Source organism: Alosa sapidissima, chromosome 1 (assembly GCF_018492685.1).
Source record: "Alosa sapidissima isolate fAloSap1 chromosome 1, fAloSap1.pri, whole genome shotgun sequence".
Taxonomy (NCBI): domain Eukaryota; kingdom Metazoa; phylum Chordata; class Actinopteri; order Clupeiformes; family Clupeidae; genus Alosa; species Alosa sapidissima.
The window spans coordinates 20,625,851-20,646,942 of NC_055957.1; the positions used below are offsets into that span (position 1 = coordinate 20,625,851).

Consider the following 21,092-nt stretch of genomic DNA (forward strand, 5'->3'; position numbering starts at 1 on the left):
CTTTACTCTCTTATTTTGAAAATGATTCCACTCATTTCTAATCTTCAGACAGGACCCCATGAACCTTTTACCACATTGTAACCATAACATAACTATAACACAGTGAGGTTGGTGCTACAATCAGTGCCTTCTGCTGTACTGGGGTCTCCCATTCCCCGCTGGGCTGGGAGAATTCCTCTCTCTAAGCTCATCGAACTGGAAAGGTTTTCTCCTCAGCCCTAATCTCTCTCGTGAGGAGTGTGTGTGTGTGTGTGTGTGTGTGTGTGTGCGCACAAGCTCTATTTGAACTTGAAAACATGTGATGTTTGATCTCAGCTGGCCTGGTTGAAGATCATTGTGTGGCGAGTTTAAAATGTAAATGTAAATGTACCATCATTGTACTGGCTATGTGTTTGCTTGTATATGATTGAGGGAGAAAGAAAAGTTGGGTGTCAGATTATCTTGGCTGTTACTGCAGTGGGCTTGTATAAATGCTGCATGCTGCCCTTGCTGTGAATGTGAAGTCTCTCTCTCTCTCTCTCTCTCTCTCTCTTGCCCATTCCTCCCCTGTCCTGCTGGTTTCCACTAGTGCACGGCTGCATGTGAAAAGACACGTGGAGAGCACACCGGGCCTGTCTTTATTTACGTTAGTTGCTTCCAGGAAACGTGCACATACACGTGTGCGCGCTTGTGGTGTGTGCACGAGTACCATTGTGTATGTGAATATGTCCTTTGCTGCGTAGGTGTGTAGAGGTTACATGTATGTGAGTGTGTGTGCGTGTGTGCGTATACTTGTCTGTGCCTGTAATACGACTGAGATTTGGGTGACTCAGCTCATTCGTCTCCTCCAGTTTAAAGCTCCCATCCTGTCCAGCGCTGCAGCATTCCCCCATATGTTGCAGCATTATAGCAGCGCGGCCACCAGAGGAAGCGGGAGCCGAGACCCACTCCTGTCTGTGGTCAAAGATGGCCCTCATCAGTCTGGCTTTAGAGATACTATCAAATGTAAGATTACAAGAAGAAATGGTACAAAGCAAAACATAATGTACTAGCAAAACATAAGCTCAGCATTCTGATGCCATCATAACACTTTGCTGCTGTGGTCTCTGTAAGTCCTTGAAGCACATAAATGAAGAACTTTTTTTATTCATTAGTGTAATGCATCATATAAATTAGTAGTATTATTAGTAGTTCTTCTGCCCCATTGCTCCATTTAAAGGGACACCAGGCAACGTTTTTGTTAATTAATCATCTTCGTAAGTCGGTATATGGTTAAATGACTCATTACGGGGCAAATGAAGGCTCTCTCGCCCACCCCTACTGCCTGTAGGAAGAATATCCCACTTGCAAGTTCGGTGTATCCTACCCGCCGACCGAAGCAGGATCAGTTTACAGCACAGACAGAGGCAGGCTAACGAAACGCTAGAGATTGTTGCAAACGTGTGTATAAGCGAAAAACCCTTGACGGAAGACGCAAAGAAAAGGAAAAGAGCTTCAGACCGAGCGAGGGGGAGTTTCGTAGAGAAAAAGCATCAGGCTTGCCTGGTGTCCCTTTTAAGTTAATCCAACTCCGTTTTTGCTGTGCTCTGTATTGTGATCAGTCGATAAGTAGTTCCTGGTAATTTCTAATATTATGCGCTACCTTTTCCAGAGGCTCAAAGTAGGAAGGTTCCAGAGCATTGCAGGAAACACTGAAGAGTCAGGGTGTGCTAATGATCTATCATGTGCACTGCTGGTAGCTGGAAGAGACGAATGTGCTGTGGCAGGATGGCTTGTCTGTGGAGCTGCAGTATAACCAATTATGTCCTGGAATGGGAACAGTGGAATCTCTTCCTGTCAGTGCAAATGCCGTTGGTGCTCCCATTTGCTCGTTGTTGCCCCTCCAAAAGCAAACCATACTGTGTGTGTGAGTGAGAGAGAGGGGGGCAAAATATGTGTGTGTGAGTGAGAGAGAGGGGGGCAAAATATGTGTGTGTGAGTGAGAGAGAGGGGGGCAAACCATACTGTGTGTGTGAGTGAGAGAGAGGGGGGCAAACCATACTGTGTGTGTGAGTGAGAGAGAGGGGGGCAAAATATGTGTGTGTGAGTGAGAGAGAGGGCAAACCATACTGTGTGTGTGAGTGAGAGAGAGGGGGGCAAAATATGTGTGTGTGAGTGAGAGAGAGGGGGGCAAAATATGTGTGTGTGAGTGAGAGAGAGGGGGGCAAAATGTGTGTGTGTGAGTGAGCGAGAGGGGGGCAAAATATGTGTGTGTGAGTGAGAGAGAGGGGGGCAAAATATGTGTGTGTGAGTGTGGATTCTTTCTTCATATTTATTTGATGGGATGTTTATGCATGATTTCTTAGTACACCTGCTGCTTAACATAAAACGATGCTCTTATTTCAAGTAACATCTCATCATTATCTGTTTAACTCTAATTCCCTATTTGTCTTTATCAGTGGCCAGTAATCTTGTCATCTCATAGCTCCTGATGGATCCAAAATGGGCAGTAGCACCCAATTTCCTTGCTTGGTGCATCATGAACATTAACTGTTAGGGAATAGTGGTTAGGGAGTAACGTGCCTGAGTCTTACAGTGATTTGTACTGTGAATTGGATGTCACCCATCTGTAGATCATTAGGAAACGGTTAAATGGCAGAGGGACGGGCATTTAAGCAATGGAGCTTTGAATATATGTTTGAAAGGCTTCCCTTCCCCTCTTTTGTTGGCAGCTCAAGTGCTAAGCTGATGTGCCTGGTGAGAGCTCACTTTGAGCAGCTTGAGTGAAAGGAGAGTCCTATGGCAGGTTTATGTGTGGCGTCTGAGAAATACCTGATTAGCTGTAAAAACACAGAAGGCTCAGTTTGTTTTTGCCTTCTCTTCGCATTTCCCCTGCAGGGAGGGATTCTCTGTCTGCTCTTTGCCCAAAACGCAGCCTGGTTCATCACTGCCTGTGCCAAACATTCATGTGGAGACCTAGCTGCTTAGCAACAGTGAATTCTGGCTTGACTTGATGGACATCGGGGCCCCTCCCTAACAGGGGAGTTCTCAAAATCTGCCAGGGGAGATTAACCCTTGCTTTCTAGATACCTATTCACTGTTTGGCTCTGTGTTCAAAATCCAAGGTGAACTTAGCACTGCAGTTTAGTAACTCTCCCACTTCAGACCTTGAACTCTCTCTCTCTCTCTCTCTCTCTCTCTCTCTCTGTGTATGTATGTATGTATGTATGAATGAATAGCTCACCTGACAGAGGTGCTATATGTGCTCTACAGCCGTGTGCTTTTGTGCGTGCGTGCGTGCGTGCGCGCGGACACTGCAGAGAGAAGAGCTGTTGTCACTGCTGCTGCTGCTACTGCCGCCGCTGCTCTTGGCACGACAGGCTCCTGGTAAGGGGGGCAAACACATCGGCTCCATCGGAATGTCTCTCTCTCCCACTCATACAACACACACACACACTTGCCGCGCAGCTTTGGTTGTTACCGCCGCCGATCCCGCTGCTGCTGTTGCTGCTGTATGGCTTGGCTGCAGCTAAGTCTGGAGGGGAGGGCTAATCTTTAGTGCTGGTCAGTCTGGGATAGCTCTCTCCCCCTCGTTCAGTGCTGTGTATGGCATTAAAAGGATAACAAGCACCCGATGGACATCTCAACCTGGATGGTTCTTATGTGAGTTGTGTGAGATCTGTGTTTTACTTCTGGAGGAAGAGATGCAACTGTTCACTGGTTAATGTTCTGTTCTCTGATTTGAAGGAGCTCTGTTTCAGGTGAGCCAAAGCCAACTCTTTCAGTGTGGCACAACAGTTTGCTTGTTTTCGGCTTGTAACTGGAATGTAAAACGTCCACATACGCTTAATAGGCCTATGTGTCAGAAAAAATATCCTATTACGTGGTTGATGTATAATTATAGCCTACTTTAGTCATTTTTGTCTGTCGTGACGAAATCTGTGTATGTTACAATCTTATTTCTTCTCACAACTGTGCCGAGTTTATCCTAGTGATATGGATGGTCTCCCACTCCTTGTGTGATTGCGTCGAACATTTCAGTTGAAGTTGAAGACTGCGGCTTAAACCAATTGATACATTTACTCTTGTGTTTTATTTATTGCGTAATTTCTGAGTGATTCAGTGCACCTGCGCTGTATATTTTCTCATATTGTCTGACCGTCCAAGCCCGTTCTGTAGGGTGCTGCCCACTGTTGAAGTAGCCTAACATAGCTTATAGTAAATTCGCCTCAAGTCAATTTACAGTAAGTTGCATAACTTCGGAGCGATCCATATGTTAGTTTCACAAATCATGCTGAATGTAGCCTACTGTGCTTGGCATGGGTCCAGACTCTGTATGACGTTGACGGGGAAAAGTATTGATTGGCCCTCTTGTTTACGCGCGTCATTGCTACGCAGAGTCTGGTCCGGGCACGGCGTATAGAAACGGTGTGGATTTAGCGCTTTGATTCTGAAAATAAGAAACGTTCTCTTTTGTCCTTGTCTGACCTCGTGGAAACGAGATCTGTTTTCACATTCGGATTCCATTGAATTAAATAGTTTACCTCACAATAATGCAAACTTACCTTCAAAAGCCAATTTCGCTGAGACAAGTTATGGAAGTAAGAGGTGTAAATGAGCTTTGAATATCTTATCGTGAATATTCTTGCCGCTATTGTGGATAGGCCCAGACCTGACGGGCTACTTAGCCTATGATTGACACGCATAAGGATTTACCTGCTAATTTGACCAACTTTATGCTCGGGTTTAAAAATAATAGCAAATGATAACTGTTGTTTTGCAGTTACAGTATGGAATTCAGTGGACATATGTGAAACATTTTTAGAACGAATCTTTTGCGTGGCCCTCGGGAGTAGGCCAGGCTGTTCAACATTTTATGAGCTGTGTTGAGTAATACAAGCTGAACAGTTTATCACAACACAGATCACAGATAAGAGCTTGGTGAACAGCTGTTGCCATGTATGGCACAAGGCTACAACATGTTTATAAAATTGGACATTTAATTTATAGTCCATATTTTATAACCACTCAGACATTAGGTGCTGTTAAAAGAACAGTTAGTTGAAAAGGAATGTAAGGACTTCTTTTTTTAAAATACCATTGACTGTTGCTGTTATGAATCCATTGAACGTATCAACCTGTGTTTCAAATTCCATATTTGAGGCTGAATTGTGGTTGGGGTGGAATGAACTGAATGTTTTGAGAACTGTGTTGAGCATTTTTCAGGCAAATGTAGTGTGTGTGTGTGTGTGTGTGTGGTGTGTGTGTGTGTGTGTGGTAGTAGTAGTAGTAGAGAGAGAAAAAATCTGTTCTTGGAGCTTTAACAAGATATTTAATTAAAGCAGGATTAGTGCCAGGAAATAACCGGTCATTAATGAGACGTATGATGCTTTGATGAGATTATCACTATTCATCCATTTTTCCAATAATGCTTATATCACAATGCGGTATTAGGGAGTCGATTGAAGTCTTTTTGTCGATCTAAATGCAGATGCAGGTCTGCAAAATTGTAAAGTATTAGCCTGGCTGTCCATTGATGACACATGTGGAACTGCTCTTTTTCACAGCTGTACATATCTGATACCTGAAGGGAAAGTCTCGGTGTAGCCTATAGTTTCCTGTATGTAGACTGTGGTTGCTGACCTCTTTGTGGAGAGTGAGATGACCTCTAGAGGACGGTGGCCAGCTTTCCTTGATTACCCTGTAAGACGCTAAAGCACATAAGCTGGACGCATTGGCATTAGGAGGGGTCCCCTCCAGGCCTGTATGGCCACTGTGAGGACAACTCAAGTTTTAAAGCAGGACAGCTGTGTGTAGGGTGTGATGTGGTCTGTGTGTTTATCTGCCAATTGACATATTTAATTTCTGCTGTCAAAAATGCCTTTAGACTGGATGGATGATGATGGAATATTTACCAGAGACTTTCTAATGAGGAGACACAGTACTCAAAGAATCCTCCATGCAAGTGTATGGGGTTATTTCGTAACGCCAATATGGCAGTAGTCTACACATATTATGCCCCTTCCTGTATGACTCCCCATTCACTTGAATAGGAAAATATCTGCCTGATAGCTGCCCAGAGTGCGTTATCAAGATGGCCGTCGAATGGAGGGACTTGCTTATAAGGACTCAAATTCTAACACTCAGCCTACTGATATCCTGATTCAAGTCATTTTGTTAAATTTGTTTGTATTTCCTCATCATCTCTGAAAACATAAGGAAATGCAGAAAAATTGCATAATTAAGATTTTCCAGATGCGTAATCGTGTTCCGACAGCCTTACATTGTAATGGGATGTCCCGGAACATAAATGTTAGAGATGCACCGATTGCAATTTTCTGGGCCGATACCGATTTCCGATTTTTCATAGTTTGACCTGCCGATACCGATTTTAGCCGATTCCGATTTCATTTCTTCTAACCATTTTACAGCACATACACAAATAGTTATTTTCTATCTTTTTTTTGATAACATGTTAATATAGACGTGTAATCAACTTCTCAATGATGAAATGGCTGTTAAAAAAAATGGAACCGGTGAGCAGACAGATACTTTTTCAAGTCTAACTTCAGATGCAGTATCAAATTATGGATTAAGTTAAGTTATGGAACACCCATTTTATGCTTCTCACATCCAATATCCAACTAAAGATTTAAGAAAAATGTTCATGATACATTTGAACATACTACCATGTAACATTTTTTCATATGCATTGATGAATTTATGGGAGGGTGAGGAAAAAGTGGTAGTAGCCTAGGCTATCACGCAAACAGGGGAGAAGTGCTAATAGCGATTAGGTGCTCCACCATATGAAAACAGTGCACGTCTGTTTTGCGGTGAAAAAATTAAATCCAAATTCCGGTTAAATGCATCAAATTAGGCTATAGAAACTTTCAGAGACGACTGATTTAGTATTCAGAGCATCAGTTTTCTTCATTGTAGGCTACTACAGTATGTCAAAAGCAACTGGTATTACTACTGTACTTAGTTACAGTATGATCCATAAGTACTGTGATTAAAAATATGGTAGACAATTCAATACTGTATAAATTACAGCACTGGTAGTACTACTGTAGTGTGCATTTACAGTATCAGGCATAGGTACTGTGATTTCATATACAGTAGGTGTACTGTAGAGTGAAATACAGCAACTTGCTGGTTATTTGCTGCCAGCAAGTTGCTGTAAATTTTACGTTAAACTTTTTACAGTGAACGTTTGTTTGCCTTTCTAATAAGCTATCGTTTGTTCACTTTCACGACATCCACTTCTCAATCTGCTAGACTAGGGTATTTTAAGGCATAGCCCTAGTCTACGTGCAGTAAATAGTTAGAGTTTTTTTTTCAGTGGAGTAGAACTACTAGGGCTACTGTATGTCGCTGCATGTTGACATCTTTGATTATTTTTAATGTCGCAGTCGTTTATCTCCGTTCAGCAGGCTTGTGGTTCAGCTGTGGGCACGCAATTAGCGGCAGTGACGGGCGGTGATGAGCGATGTTTACGTAGCCTAATGAAGTGACAGTTTAGTAAATTCCAGTAGGCCAATGGTAAAGCACAGCGTTTGCTGCATAGAAAAACTCAGTAGCCTATGAGCGCTTTCTTTGTAGCCCTACATCCAGCCCTGAGTGTTGGCCTGGTTGCTAGCTTCTTCAAACTTTGCAAACTCAGCTGGGTGTTGTTACAATTGCGGCGCACGAGTGTATTTGACCGGCATAAAATCGGCATGTCTCAGACTGACCGGCCGGTCATGGCCGATCACGTGAAAATCGGCCGATTCCGGTCACCAGCCGATCTATCGGTGCATCTCTAATAAATGTGTTCTTACATTAAATACATTTCTATATTTTGATAACAAAAATTATAAGCTATTATTATTGCAAACAAGAGATACAACTATTCCTTCTTGCTATTCCTTCAGTTTACCTCAAAGAGGAGGGAAACGAGAGGGTTTTTAGCACCTCCAAACTGAGCTGTTTAAGACATCCTTTATTTGCTTTAGAGCCTATCCCAAATCAATGACTCCCAGTCTGTTCCTCATTCATCTTTTTATCTTCTAATGGCTCAGTCCCAAAACTCAGAAGTTTGTATCTCTCTCTCACTCGGTTTGGTGCCCCATTTACTACTCTGAAATTGGGCTTTGCTTTCTGTGTGTTGCCACTGGTTCAGTTCTGACACCCCCCCCCCACCCACCCACCTGTTCTCCTCCCCTGACCCTTACAAATCTCAAGTCTCACTGGTGCCCTAGTCCCAATCCCTAAATTCTGGCAAGACCAGACTGCTAATCCCCAGCAGTGTACCAGCCCTGCAGCTCTGTCCTGCCTGGCCGTGGTCCAACAGAGAGAGGGGCAGTGATGGAGAGAGTGCACATGACCAATGGCCGGGAGAGAGATGGAATGCCATAATGACTTAAAGATGGAGACATGGCCGACGCGATAACTGAGCCTCGACACAACCACTGCATTAAAGTCGACTTTCTCCTTTTGTCACGAGAGTAATGGGTCCTGAAGTCAGGACAGGGGAAATGCACTGTTTGTCCCGCAGGAGAAAAGCAAATCACACTTACCATATGCCGTCATGGTGACCTGGAGCAAATGGAGAGAGGGGCCTTGTGCTTGAATTTGTACTCAAAAAATATTAATAAAACGTGTACTGCTGGCCTACCCTGTGTTCATGTAGGATTTGTCTTCTGAGACATTTGACAGGAATGCTGTCTTTGTGAAGACTTCACTTTTTGTTGTACCGTATTTGCCTGGGTTAGCAGCACAAGGTTGAAAGTATGCATTATGTGAGTATTAATCAAACTGTTGAAGGCTACAGTCATGGCCACCATTTCATAATGTGAGTACAAACCGTTATTATAGGGCAATGGGCATGCTATACTTTACAAAAAAACTTAATTGTATCATTGACCTTGAAATGCAACCCTTATGCTTCTTGGATGCTGAGTGACTAATTTGTTTGTGGCATAGCGCCTGGCCTGCACTCATTGACCTGCTCATGTTTGGGCTGCTGACCTTACTTTAAGTTTCTCATTTTGTTGATGGTGAGATTATACCAGTGTGGATGATGTGTCTTGTTATTGTGTCAAAGTTCTTGTAGACTATAGCACATTTCATACGGTAGCAAATGACATTGCCAAGTAACCTCTCAAAGAATGAGAGCTGACCGAATGAGAGACCTCTACGTATTTACCAATCTCTTCTCATTTATGAAAGTAAGCCAGTCTACCTACAGTATGATACTTTTTTGTCCCAGATAGATGTATAGGTAGAAGAGATAGGGTCTTCCTTGTATAATGGATCTAGCTTTTGTCAGCATTCCCCCCCCCCCCAAAAAAAAATATTTGAAAGGCAGAGGTTTGGTACACAAACACAGCCTTGACTAAGGTCTTTTTGATGCAAACACAGGCCTCTCCCCACATGAGAACCCAGTGCACAGACCTTCACACGACAGAGCTCTGTCTGACAGCAGTGGCACCCCTGCGCCTTTCCAGATGGATGCTCCCTACAGGCCCTGGGGGCCAGAGGCTTGTCCCAGAACAACACACACACACACACACACACACTCTCCCCTCTGCCCCCTGCAACCCCCCCATATAGAGTGACATTATCTAACACTTTGACAACTTTATGTAATGGTCAGTCAAGGAGAATACCTCTGTGATCTAAAGCATTGTATAGATCTGACTGAACTGCATTTTTTGGAGGGAAGAACAAACAGAAATGGCTTTGGTAATTTGATGTCCTGCACTTGGCTGCCAGGCTGCGCTGTAATTGTTCAGCCACACTAGTCATGGCTCCTTCCCCTATCTGTGTGAGGAGAACCATGAGACCTCATCTTTTCTGACAAGCGTGCAGTAACAGCAAGGGAAGGCCTTCCTCGCTCTCTCCCTCCCCCCCTTTCTCTCCCTCTCCCTCTCTCTCTCCCTCTCCCTTTTTCTCCCAACCTGATCCAACAATTGCCTGTGCTTCAGATTATCCATCCACTTCCAGAGAGACAAGCCCATGTGATCCTAATGAGAATGGACGCCACTTTTTGACAACAATTTTCTCCCTCCTCTCTGTCTCGACCTGCCTATCTGGTCTTCCTTTGTATTCTGTCTTTGGTGTTTTTGTCTAATTATTACTGTACAATGTCTAAATGTATAAAACTCTCATTCTTTGTCAGGGTAGCCCCCTCAGTGAGATAATCCTGCCTCGGCATGCGAAGACGTCAGTGCCAGATTAATTATCAGTGTTCCAGGATTAAAGGCGACCCCCGGCCCGTGCTGGCGGATGTGGTGGGCAGTGGGCATTTCACGTGCTGATGAGGGGCTGCAGGGCTGGGACAACGTGTTCCTCCCCTTGGACTTTCTGCTTGATTTTGTGTCTCCATGAACATCAGTCAAATGAGTATGACATCTCTGGAGCGAGGGTCAGAGATGGAAGGCTTAAGGATCTCATGCCATGCAGCAAGGGCTGCATGCAGTATACACTGAATATAGTGGGATTTACTTTTAACAATATGTGGATGGCATTCTATAGTCAATTCATTATGCCTTGACATCCATCCAAAGCAATCATTGATTTTCCGTCAATGCTTAACATAGCACCCAGAATACCTGGCTGTCTCTCTATGGCCTTTACATTTAAATTGTATTTGCCTCACAAATGACCGCTGTGACATGTGACCTGTAATATTTTATCCTAACTTAATATAATATTGTTTTGTGAACTGTAAGCATTGCGAGTATCAAAGATCTGAGTGACATGACACAGGCCTATTTAACCTTATTGCAATGCCAGTCTAACTCCTTTTTAACTCTCTCTCTCTCTCTCTTTCACTTTTAAGTCATTCTCTCACTTTCTGCATTCATCCCTTTTCCCCCTCACCCCTCTCCGGCCCTTCTTTCACTCCTCACTCGCTCCATGTCACCCTATCGCTTCACCCTCTCTCCCTCCTCTCTCTCTCCCCTGTCTCCTCAGCATGTTTAATAGATTTGTTGTTATTCTGCCTCCACGGCCCAGTAAGTCGGATAAGCCTTTCAGTCCGACACTCAGCCAGAGCGCCAAGGTCCGGTGTAGAGTTACAGCATAAGCTATAACACCGGACCCGATGCTGCCCTTAGCCAGGTGCTCATATAACACCACACGGCTCCCGGATCCCTGGTGTCATGCCATTGAGCTTGTGTGAAGGTTAGCTGGCCCACGCTACTGAATAAAAGGTTGTCTGGTCCGAGGTCATTCAGATGCCACTGCACCCACACTGAAGCCTGGGCATTGTTGCCAAAGGCTGGCGTTGGAGTAGGTTGGAGTGATCTGAGGGAGGCAGTTTCTTGCTCCACTCTCCCCTAAAGGAAAAGAAAACAATCGGCCCGTTGGGCCTGTTTGCCGTTTGCCTGTCAGTGGGCCTGTGTGTGGGAACACAGGAGTCCTTTGTGATGGTGGTGGTGGTGGTGAGGGATTGTAATGACAGTGGCTGCCCTCGATCGAGTGAAAATAAGAAAGCTCTGTTCCTTATTTTAGCTTCTGTCGCTGACCCAAATTAGCGGTTCTGAGTGACGGGCTAAACCACCACCTTTCTGTGTGGGTGCCAGAGTGCATTGTCTAACATTATACTATTATCTGCCAAAAAAAGACCTCAGGAGAACAAGTCACCTTAGAGAGCTGTGGGTGTCTGATATGTTTTGGTCCAAGTTCAAGCAATCGCCTCCACGCCAGACCCCTGTTACTAGCACTGGAACATTAGATCATGGGAACTCCAGCAGGAGTTCACCTCATTAGCTGAAATGCTGCGAACCAGTTGCTGCAACCACATCAAACGCCCTATTAATTACTACGTGGAAGAAGTGACTCCTCTATTATTCAAATGCTACCTTCCAGCAATAATGACATGGGCCTCTCTGCAGTGTGAATAGTGTCGTATTTTCGTAGTCACATTTCCTCTGGATAAAACCACCCATCCCAGCTTGCAGCACCATTTCAGGATGTGTGGCTGAACTGAATTAACTACACTTTGTTATTGTGGCCAATAGAGGGCAGCAGTGGTCTCTCTAAAGTGGGCACCACAGTCCAGGCAGTCGTATTGTATAACCTGCCATCTGTGTGAATCAATGCAGATCCCTACCATACTCAATTGAGGCCAGTCCACTCGTGGGAGGGGTGCTGTGCAGAACACTGCGTACATTTCAGCGCCTGCAGATGAGGAGGGAGAAGGGGGTGTGCGCACGGTTGGTTGTTTTACCCACTTTAACTTTTCCACTCTTCTTTTCCAGAGACTTTCCTGTTGAGGACCACTGCGAACGATGAGCTCCACTCTCCCATGTGAGCGGGGGGACTGCTGTCACCTTTGCTACCCGGCCTGAGTGAACTTCTCAAGAGTGGTCACGACCTTTGACCTTGAACCTTCACCCCACCCTTTGCGGGGACCTGCACAGCTCAGGAGAGGCTAATGGCCAGCTTAGTGGTTTGACCCTGCTGTGTGTTAATCTGCGGGCGGTTTGTGTCCGGTGCGAGCTGCAGACATGAGTGCAGCGCAGCCTGTGGAGAGAAGCTCTGCCGAGAGCCTGAAGGGCACCCAGTATGACCTGACTCTGACCTTTCGGGACGGGGACCAGAACGGAAATGCCTTTGCGGAGTCTTCCTCGTCCTCTTCATCCTCCTCCCCGTTGAGCCGGGGTGAGTCGTCCCCGGCGTCCGTGCGCAGCTCCATCAGCCTGAGCAGCGGTCGCTCCAGCAGCCCCCTGGACGTCGACATGCAGGAATGCCCACAGAAGCTTCTCGCTGGCACCAACGGCCACGTGGAGAACACCAGAGAGACGTCAGTGTTGGCACCTGCCAGTGCACAGCAACAGCAGCATGACTGCTCCGAGTCCAACGACAACTCCGTCTCTGTCTACCTGGATGCCCGTGAGAATGACGACGACGCCACCTGGAACAATAACGAGAATCTTGCTCTGGTGTTCATTCAAGAAGACACCAGCGGTGACCATGGCGATATCCACGGAGATCACTACGGGAACCAGAATGGCAGTAGGAGACGGTACTCGGATGATTCTCCGGCCCCTCTGTGCTCCTCAGAGAATGACGACATTGATGATGATGATGGTGATGATGATCAGGAGGATTCGTTCTTGTCGGTGAGCTCAGGAGACATGGTCATGAGGAGCAACAGCATCAGCTTAGATGGCTCGGAGCGAGCCGTCAGCAGCATCTCCGTCCTGGCCGACTCGTCCACCTCCTCCTCCGCCGACCAGGAGCCCCTGCCCTCGCACTCTCCCCTACCTGGAAAAGAGACCCAGGACCTGGGATCACCTAGCCTCGTTGCCCCTGGTGGTCCTGAAGATCCAGCCCTTGCAGAGGTTGCAGGTCAAGCCCTGGCACAGGATGTAGGTCCAGCATTTGCAGTGGATGAAGGTCTGGCCCTGGCAGAGGAGCCGCGGCAGGAGGAGCCAGTGGATGCTGCTGCTCAGATGATCGCAGTGGATGCGCTGAAGAAGTGGCAGCAGGAAGAAGGGGAGGTCCAGGAAGGGACGGCCAAACTCACTTCTGCTTCTGTAACGGAAGACGTGAAGGTGGAGGTCCCCACTGTTCAGGAGAAAGACCCCCTGAGGGTCCACACCTCCGCCCCGGCTGGTGGTGTAGCTTCCGTTGCTGCTGACCGTAAAGCCAAGTGGTTACCTGCGGCTGCAAACAGGGGCAAACAGGCCAGCAGGACCACCAGGCCACTCAAACCAGCTAATCCTGGTAAGAATGATGTCAAGACGTTCCCCATGCCAGACTTAAAGAATGTGAAATCCAAGATAATGTCCCGACCTCCATCATCAGTGACGAGGGTGGCCAGAGGTGACCTGTTGGCTCAAGGGAAGAATACTGGCCCGTCTCCCGCAAGCAGCGAGAAGAGGCCTCCGGCCGCCTCACCCAGATCTGCCCAGGGCAAACGGGACGGACACGATGGTGGTGACGCGAGGCGGAGGTCTTCCTCCTGCCAGTCAAGAGTGGCTGCGCCCAAACCAGGTGTGCCACGTGGTGCGGACCCGAACGCACGAATGGCACCACCGTCACGGCCTCGGAAGAAGGCCTCGCAGCAGCTGAACAGCATCCCGCACAATTCAGTGGTCATCTCTCGCGGCGGCCCTGAAGCCGTGGGATGGGCGGAGGAGCCCGTGCCTGATGGGGAGGACCGGATGGAGAAGAGGGCAGAGGGAGCTGGAGAGGCGGCTGCCCCAGAGCTCACCGACGGCCCTGAGCCCGCAGCCGATCCAGCAGTGAAGGAGCAGTCAGCTGTGCCGCTGGAGGATGGTGACCAGGTGAGAGCTCTAAACACCTACCACCCCGTTTTGTGAACAGGTTTGGGTGACTTTATTGTTAATGAAAAGCTGGTAATAAATGACTATGACCATATCATACATGTACAATGTTTTTTTTAACTTGTTTTAATTGATTTACAAACAAACCTTAATGTAGCCTTAAATTGTATTTTGATGAAAGTTCATTATAACACTGGAGACGTGTCTCTATTGTATCGTATGTATCTGTGATATATTTTTTATAATCAGAATTTATGTGATGAGGCATTTATGTAGATTCACGCAGCCTTCCTGTGTGAGTTTGGATTCAATGGATTATGAATGCCCTGGTAGCCTAGCCTAGCCTTAGGCTAATATGACTGCCTCTAAGGGCATTATATCTTTTATTTTTCTTGTTCAGTTCTTACGGCTTCAAAGAGAATGTAAATCTCAAAGTGTCAAAAAGCGTGTTTGGATCACCTTGTTCTTTAAGCTATTCTGGTCCCCTGGAAATACTCTGTAGGGACTGCCTCTGATGGGCTTGACTGACCTGATTGGATGCTGAAAGTTTTCTTTTTCCCTGTTCAATTATCTAGTGCCATTTTCTCATCACTGCAGATGCCTGAGGTGTCAGCAACGACTTTTTTTCTCTGTCGTAAGCTGTCAAGACCTGTTCTTGCAGGTGTGTACTTATAGTCATGACTGTTTGACGTTAGTTGAAGGGAGTTGCCATCAGAAAAGGGCTTTGAGTTTGTCAGTTTCCACATTTGGCACATTTTTTTTTTTACATGTCTGGCATGTGGGTGTTTACCTCAGATTAAAGGTCAGGAATGATTTACTCAAATAGTTCAATGTTTTGGCCTGAGCTGATGAGCAGCAATCAATTTATTTGGTTGACGGCAGAAATGCCTCCTCTGGGTTGTTTAGCTAACTGCTCCGGCACGTCGCCTCAGCCCCATAAGCCCCATACGTGTGGTCACATGACTCGGCTATGTCGCAATTCAGACTGAAAGGACGCATTAAGGCAGGGCTTAGTGAAATGTCAAAAAGTGACTCTCACACCGCAGGAACTTCATGGTGCGAGTAATTGCTGTGCAGCAAGTCCAGGACTGTCTTGTCAAACTGTGGAGTGCTGTTTTTGGAATTTCAGAATAGTTATTTCATTGGCTGTTGGACACTTGTGGTATGGCTTGCTTTTTTCTGAGTCACATGTAGTTATAATGGTTTGCTGCAACAACTGTTTTTGGATAAGAAACTGTTTTGTAGAAGTCTGCTGCAGGCTGAGTTGTGAAATCTGCTCTGCCAACAGAAGTAGGAGAAAGTAGAGACGTTTTGAGAGGACTTAAAAAGACGGCAAGATCTCTCCCTATCTCTGGTGCTTTTTCCTCTCTTTTCTCCCTGTGCCTTTCGCTCCACAAACTGGCTCCATGTGTGCCGAGTGTTTATAGAGCAGGGGAGAGGATGGGAGGAGGGAGGGGAAGTCAGGAAAGAGGGGAAAAAAAGCAGGGCTGGTCCGGGCACTGAAGCCTGGAGGGACTAGACTAGAGCACAACAGAGGAACTTTTTTTTTTTTTTTGCTTTTTCAGTAGAAGTCAGCGTGTCTTATTTCCTCTCAGATCCCTCCCTCGTACGCTTGCTCTTTTTCCCCTCTCGCTCTCTCCTCCCCTCGCACGCCTCTTCCTCCGCCTTGCGTCCGTCGGTGTGTGCGTGTGTGTGTGTGTGTGTGACGCGCTCCGCTCCGTGTCCAGCCAGTCTCACTGGAGCTGTGGAATGGCCAACACCATGGTCACGCTGCGCAGCCCCGAGCTGGGCTCCCTGGGCTGGAAAGCCGTCACTAAACGCCAGCTCTTTCTGCAGACCGTCTCCTCCAAGCTGGGACCCAAGACCGGACTACCCACCGCCGTTGCCTCAGCCACCACCGCTGCCGCTGCTGCCGCCACAGCGGGTGCCTCCACTGCCACCTCTGCCTCTGGGCCGGTGCCAGCGCCAGCCTCCTTGGCAGCGGGTGCCGCTCCTGGGACCTCGGCCACCTCCAGGGCCAAAGCTGGAGTCGGACCGTCCGCCACCTCTGGCCGGGACGCCCGCACTGGAGTAGGGAACGTCTCCCCTCCCAGGGGCCGGCAAATCCAGCCAGCGGGTGAGTCAGAAACACAGACACACACACACACACACATTCTTTCTCTCTCTGTCTCCATCTCTCTCTCTTCCACACACACACACACACACACATGTAGGCAGGCACATGTGTGAGCAGATGTTGAAAACACAGGCCTTGAGGTGTTTTGAGTCGCACAGAGAGTCTCTCTGTTTCAGGCTGCCTGCTATGGAGCAAGCGGAGTGTAGCCTGTGAGTGAAGAGCTCTCCTCGTGCCCAAGTCCTGTGGTTTTGTTTGTAGTGCTGAGCTAGTTCCTGAATCTGTGTGGGTGAGTGTGTGTTGGAGGGAGAGAGCGGGATCGGGTGAGGGAGAGAGAAGCGGTTTCAGGCTAGAGACTCTCACCCATGGAACACCAGTGCAGGCAGGCTAATGGCTGCAAAGCAGAAAGTTAAATGCCTTCACATACCTCCACCTAACACACACACACACACACATACAGCTTCTAACTGAGCTGTACTGCCAGCTAGGGGGCTGCTGATTGACTTACCATATAGCCTGTCCTCTATATAGCGGTGTGTAAATCTATGCGGTGTGTGTGTTTAGAGGGAGATGGGCAGCTGGTGTGGAGAGAGCAGTGCAGACCTTGTTGTTGAACAGGAGCTTTAACTGTGTCTAGTCACTGCAGTGTTATGTAAGGCAGCCTTTACGCTCTCATGCACGCACACACACACGCACACACACACACACACTCTCTCTCTCTCTCTCTCTCTCTCACACACTCTACTTTTCCTTCCTTGCCTTTCCTTGTCACGGTGTGTTATTTAAGCTGCATGACTGAGATTTTTTAGAGGCGTTTTGAAACACTACACTCTGTGTTGTGCTGTGCTGTGCTGTACTGTACCCTTTTGGTCTCTTGACTTTGCCGATCCATCTCAAAGTAAAGCACCCACAGAGGAAATGGGAGAGAGCATGGGCAGCATTTTTTCTTTCTCTCTGTCTCTTTTTTCCTCTTTTCTTTCATTCTTTCCTCTGCCCTTTGCCTGGGGGTATGTTTCCACCCAAGTATTTGTTCCCTGCACAAAAGCCTCACTTGTGTCAGGAAATGGAGATCTGTGTGTGTGTGTGTGTGTGTGTGTGTGTGTGTGTCTGACTGTCCCCTGTCTGGTCCTCATGCTGTGTAACCTATCCCCCCACCAAACATCACATTTCCTCCTGGTGTGTGTCGGTGTTGTAGGGGAACTTATTGTAGGCGGTTTCACTATATGCAATAGTGGGTTTATGTGTCTGTCTGTGTCAATCCACATATTTTTGTAACTCCTAACTAATCTAATATGGAGGGAGAGAGGGAACTCTAGTTCACAATATGTAATAATGAGCATGTGGGCTTTTTGTTTGACAACTGTGTGTGTGTGTGTGTGTGTGTCTCTGTGTGGTTTCTCTATCTCAGTGTTTGGTGTACTACACAGCAGTTCTTCTCTAATTTGACTGTGTGTGTGTGTGTGTGTGTGTGTGTGTGTGTGTTTAATGCACAGCTGCTGGGGGTTTGCGTGAGGGAACCTACAATTGAATCAACTGAAAAGGGCAAATTCCTCTTGGACAATTGTTAGATTGTTTCTCCCCTCCACTCAGATCTATAGCCACAGTTAGACTTTTAGGATTGATTCATTCTCCCCTCCACTCAGATCTATAGCCACAGTTAGACTTTTAGGATTGATTCATTCTTAGAGGAAGTGTTTGAATGTCTTAGTTTAAACTGTGTATTTGGTATCAAAAGGTTACTTTGTAGAGAATGTTAGTCTGATAAAGTGCATTATTTATTTAAGATTTACTTAATGTTCTACAACTCAGATCAGTTAGATGAGTGAGCAGCAATTCTTTTAACTTTTTCCTCTTAATTAAATTTTCCCATTTTAAAATTATCTTTTTTTAGACCATAGTAAAGGGTTAATCATTGTAGAAGTACTCTGACTGCAGCATTCTTAAGCTTTTTTGGGCAAAAAAATAGTTTATCAGGAATGTACTGTTCCTGCAGTGCCTCAATGCAACAGTAGAGGGAGCATGTTCAAAAGTCACCCACAGTTCTGCCTCTCCATCAGGATTGTGTGCACTTAAAATCTCAGGCTAAGACCATTACCATGGAGACGACACAGATAAGAATATGGCAAAAAATGTTCACTGACACACACACATATTCAACCATATCTTGGGTGTCAAGAGGAAAGGTGAGTCAGTGGAAGTCCAGGGAGTGTATTCTTTGTGGCGGGAAGTGTGTGTTGTTAGAGGAAATACGATGGATGAGAGAGCGGAAGCTCTCCAGTGTTCCCACAGCAGAGCACTAAAACTCTGAGCTCAACTGCACCTGTGTCAACCACAGCAAGCCTCTGTAGCAGAGATAAAGTGGGGTCTCATGGGAACTGTAGTTTTCTTGATAAACACATGACTGAATCCGTTTGGCACATTAAGGCTGTGGCCTCAACGTGGCAATGCTTGCGAGGGAAAGGAGCGAGCTGACGTATGTTGGTGGGATGGCCGGGCAGCCGCAGTGTCATTAATGTATGGATAAAGTGCTGAATCTGCGTGGAGAAAGACCTGCACTGCCCGCACCGCACTACAGTGTGCTCTCGCCCTCCCTCTCACTGGTGCTGCCATGTGCGTAACCTGGGCAGGCGCAGGGTGCCAAGTTTCTCTCACTCTTTCTCTCTTTCTTTCTCTTTATCTCTTTCTTTCTTTCTTTCTTTCTTTCTTTCTTTCTTTCTTTCTTTCTTTCTTTCTTTTTCTCTCTTTCCTCTCTCTCTCTCTTTCTCTCTCTTTCTCTCTCTCTCTCTCTCTCTCTCTCTCTCTCTTTCTCTCTCTCTCCCCTGAAACCCCAGGATGTTGATGTGTGAATATTGTGAGCGATGGCCCTGTCACAATGAGTCACCCAGCCTCACACTATCTATATATCTTGTCCTCTTGCTACCCATTTTCTGTCTTTATCTTCCTCTTTTTCGTAAGTGTTCCTCACTCCTTTATTCTGTCACCACTCTCTCTCTCTCTTTTGCCATCATTCTATCTGTTCTATCTTCCTGTTCCTCTCCCACATTTCCTCTTTATTTCCCTTCAGTCCCTCTCTCTGCTCCTCTGTGTTCTCCCTGTGCCCTGATGTCCGCACAGTGACCGTGGGGTGGACCCTCTGTGCTGATGATCCCTTGGGTTGAGTTGGGTTGGGGTAAAGCCAGTGTGAAGAAGTTGCTGATTTGCCCTTTGCCATCCCTTGGCGTCACCCCAGCACACGAACATGCTGAGTGTGCCCTCCTCTCTCCTTTCCTTACTTACTCTATCCCTCCCTCTCTCTCTCCTTTCCTTACTTACTCTATCCCTCTCTCTCTGCTGGGTTTGCTCCTTCAAACTCACTCGTCCTCTGTGTCTCCCTTGCGAGCTATTTCACTAGCCTCCTCTCTCTTTCTTCCTTTTCTCTTTCTCTCACTCTATCTTTGCCCTCTCTCACCCTGTTCTTTTTCTTTTTCTCTCTTTCTCTCCCTCTCTCTCTCTCTCTCCCTCTGACTGTGTGCGGGTTATCCTGGGTTCCTGTCTGACTTGTCTTCATCTTCCGTATCTGATGACTGTAGACATCCATCACTGTGTATTTGTGTAAACACATTTAAGTGTGTGTGTGTGTGTGTGTGTGTGTGTGTGTGTATGTGTGTATTTGCGCGCGCGTGTGCCCTCTAGACCTTGGAGAAAAAAGGGCTACCCGCTGCTGCAATAGAACAATATGAAATCCCTTCTTTCATAGTTTTTAACATAGGGGTGCCAATACTTATGACCCCTGTATTTTAAGGAAGAACATTTTTTTTATTTATGATACATTATTCATTCACAAAGAAAATTGGTGTCCTTAAAGGTCAGATATTTCCTCATTTTCCTCATCAAAGGCATTAAGATCAATTTCCAAAAGATGATTTTATATTCCTCTTTTTAGTCAACTTTAGCAGAAGTGCCAATAATTCTGGGGGCAACTGTATATGGCATAGCAACATTTTATTTAATGCATTTAAAGTAAATTGTTATAAAGTATTTCCCTACATAGAGTATGTGAAACGTAGTACAGTCTCCACTAAATATCTTTCCAGTGCAATGACTTTTTGTCTGTTTTCCAGAGATTGTGACTGTGTGTTAATTGTGATAAGTGATTTGGTGGCTTTGGTGTTGCAGGCATTCCAAAGATGCGGTTACCCGAGCGGAGCCTCGCTGCCTCGCAGCCCGCCCCTCCTGCTGCCTCAAAGGCTTCCCAGAATCCCCCTGGTGCCGGCATCACCCGCCTCCCCAGCTCCTCCAAGCTGCCCATCAAGGGTCTATCCACAAGCCTCAGCTCCTCGTCGCTAGGTAGTGCTGCCAGTGAAAGCAATCCCACCACCACAGCAAGAGGTGAGGGAATTGTGTGTGTGTGTGTGTGTGTGTGTGTGTGTGTGTGTGTGTGTGTGTGTGTGCTGAAGATATGAATCAGGTTTGATATCTACTCTTTAACAATGCTGAGCAACACTAAAGCTTGGTGAGTCATGTTCGCTTTCCCCAGGACCACATTCACTCACTCATTCCAAAACACACACACACATAGTGTTCTTTCCAACTGTGTGGTTCTGTGATTTCTGCTTCCTTCTTCCAGCCTGCTCCCTCAGAATGGACGCCTCTTCTAATTAAACCCATTCCTCCCCTTGACCGAATGATGATATCCTGACCAAATCTTCCCATCATCCCTGTCTCTCTCTCCCACCCCTTTCCCCTCCTCTGCCCCC

General features: G+C 46.6%; 1 protein-coding gene across 4 annotated transcripts in view; it reads left to right on the forward strand.

The window, feature by feature from the left end:
• LOC121712599 (microtubule-associated tumor suppressor 1 homolog) overlaps positions 1-21,092 on the forward strand; it is a 59,585-nt gene that overhangs the window by 4,087 nt on the left and 34,406 nt on the right. Inside the window, exons 1-4 of one of the 4 annotated variants that reach the window (XM_042096650.1) lie at positions 3,182-3,345; positions 12,210-14,243; positions 16,080-16,359; positions 20,512-20,724. In XM_042096650.1, the coding sequence (XP_041952584.1) occupies positions 12,459-14,243; positions 16,080-16,359; positions 20,512-20,724 (2,278 nt within the window). In that variant the 5' untranslated portion in view covers positions 3,182-3,345; positions 12,210-12,458. Of the gene's footprint in view, positions 1-3,181; positions 3,346-3,412; positions 3,720-12,209; positions 14,244-16,079; positions 16,360-20,511; positions 20,725-21,092 lie in introns of those variants that run through there. The other 3 variants (XM_042096647.1, XM_042096649.1, XM_042096651.1) reach the window with 3 other exon arrangements.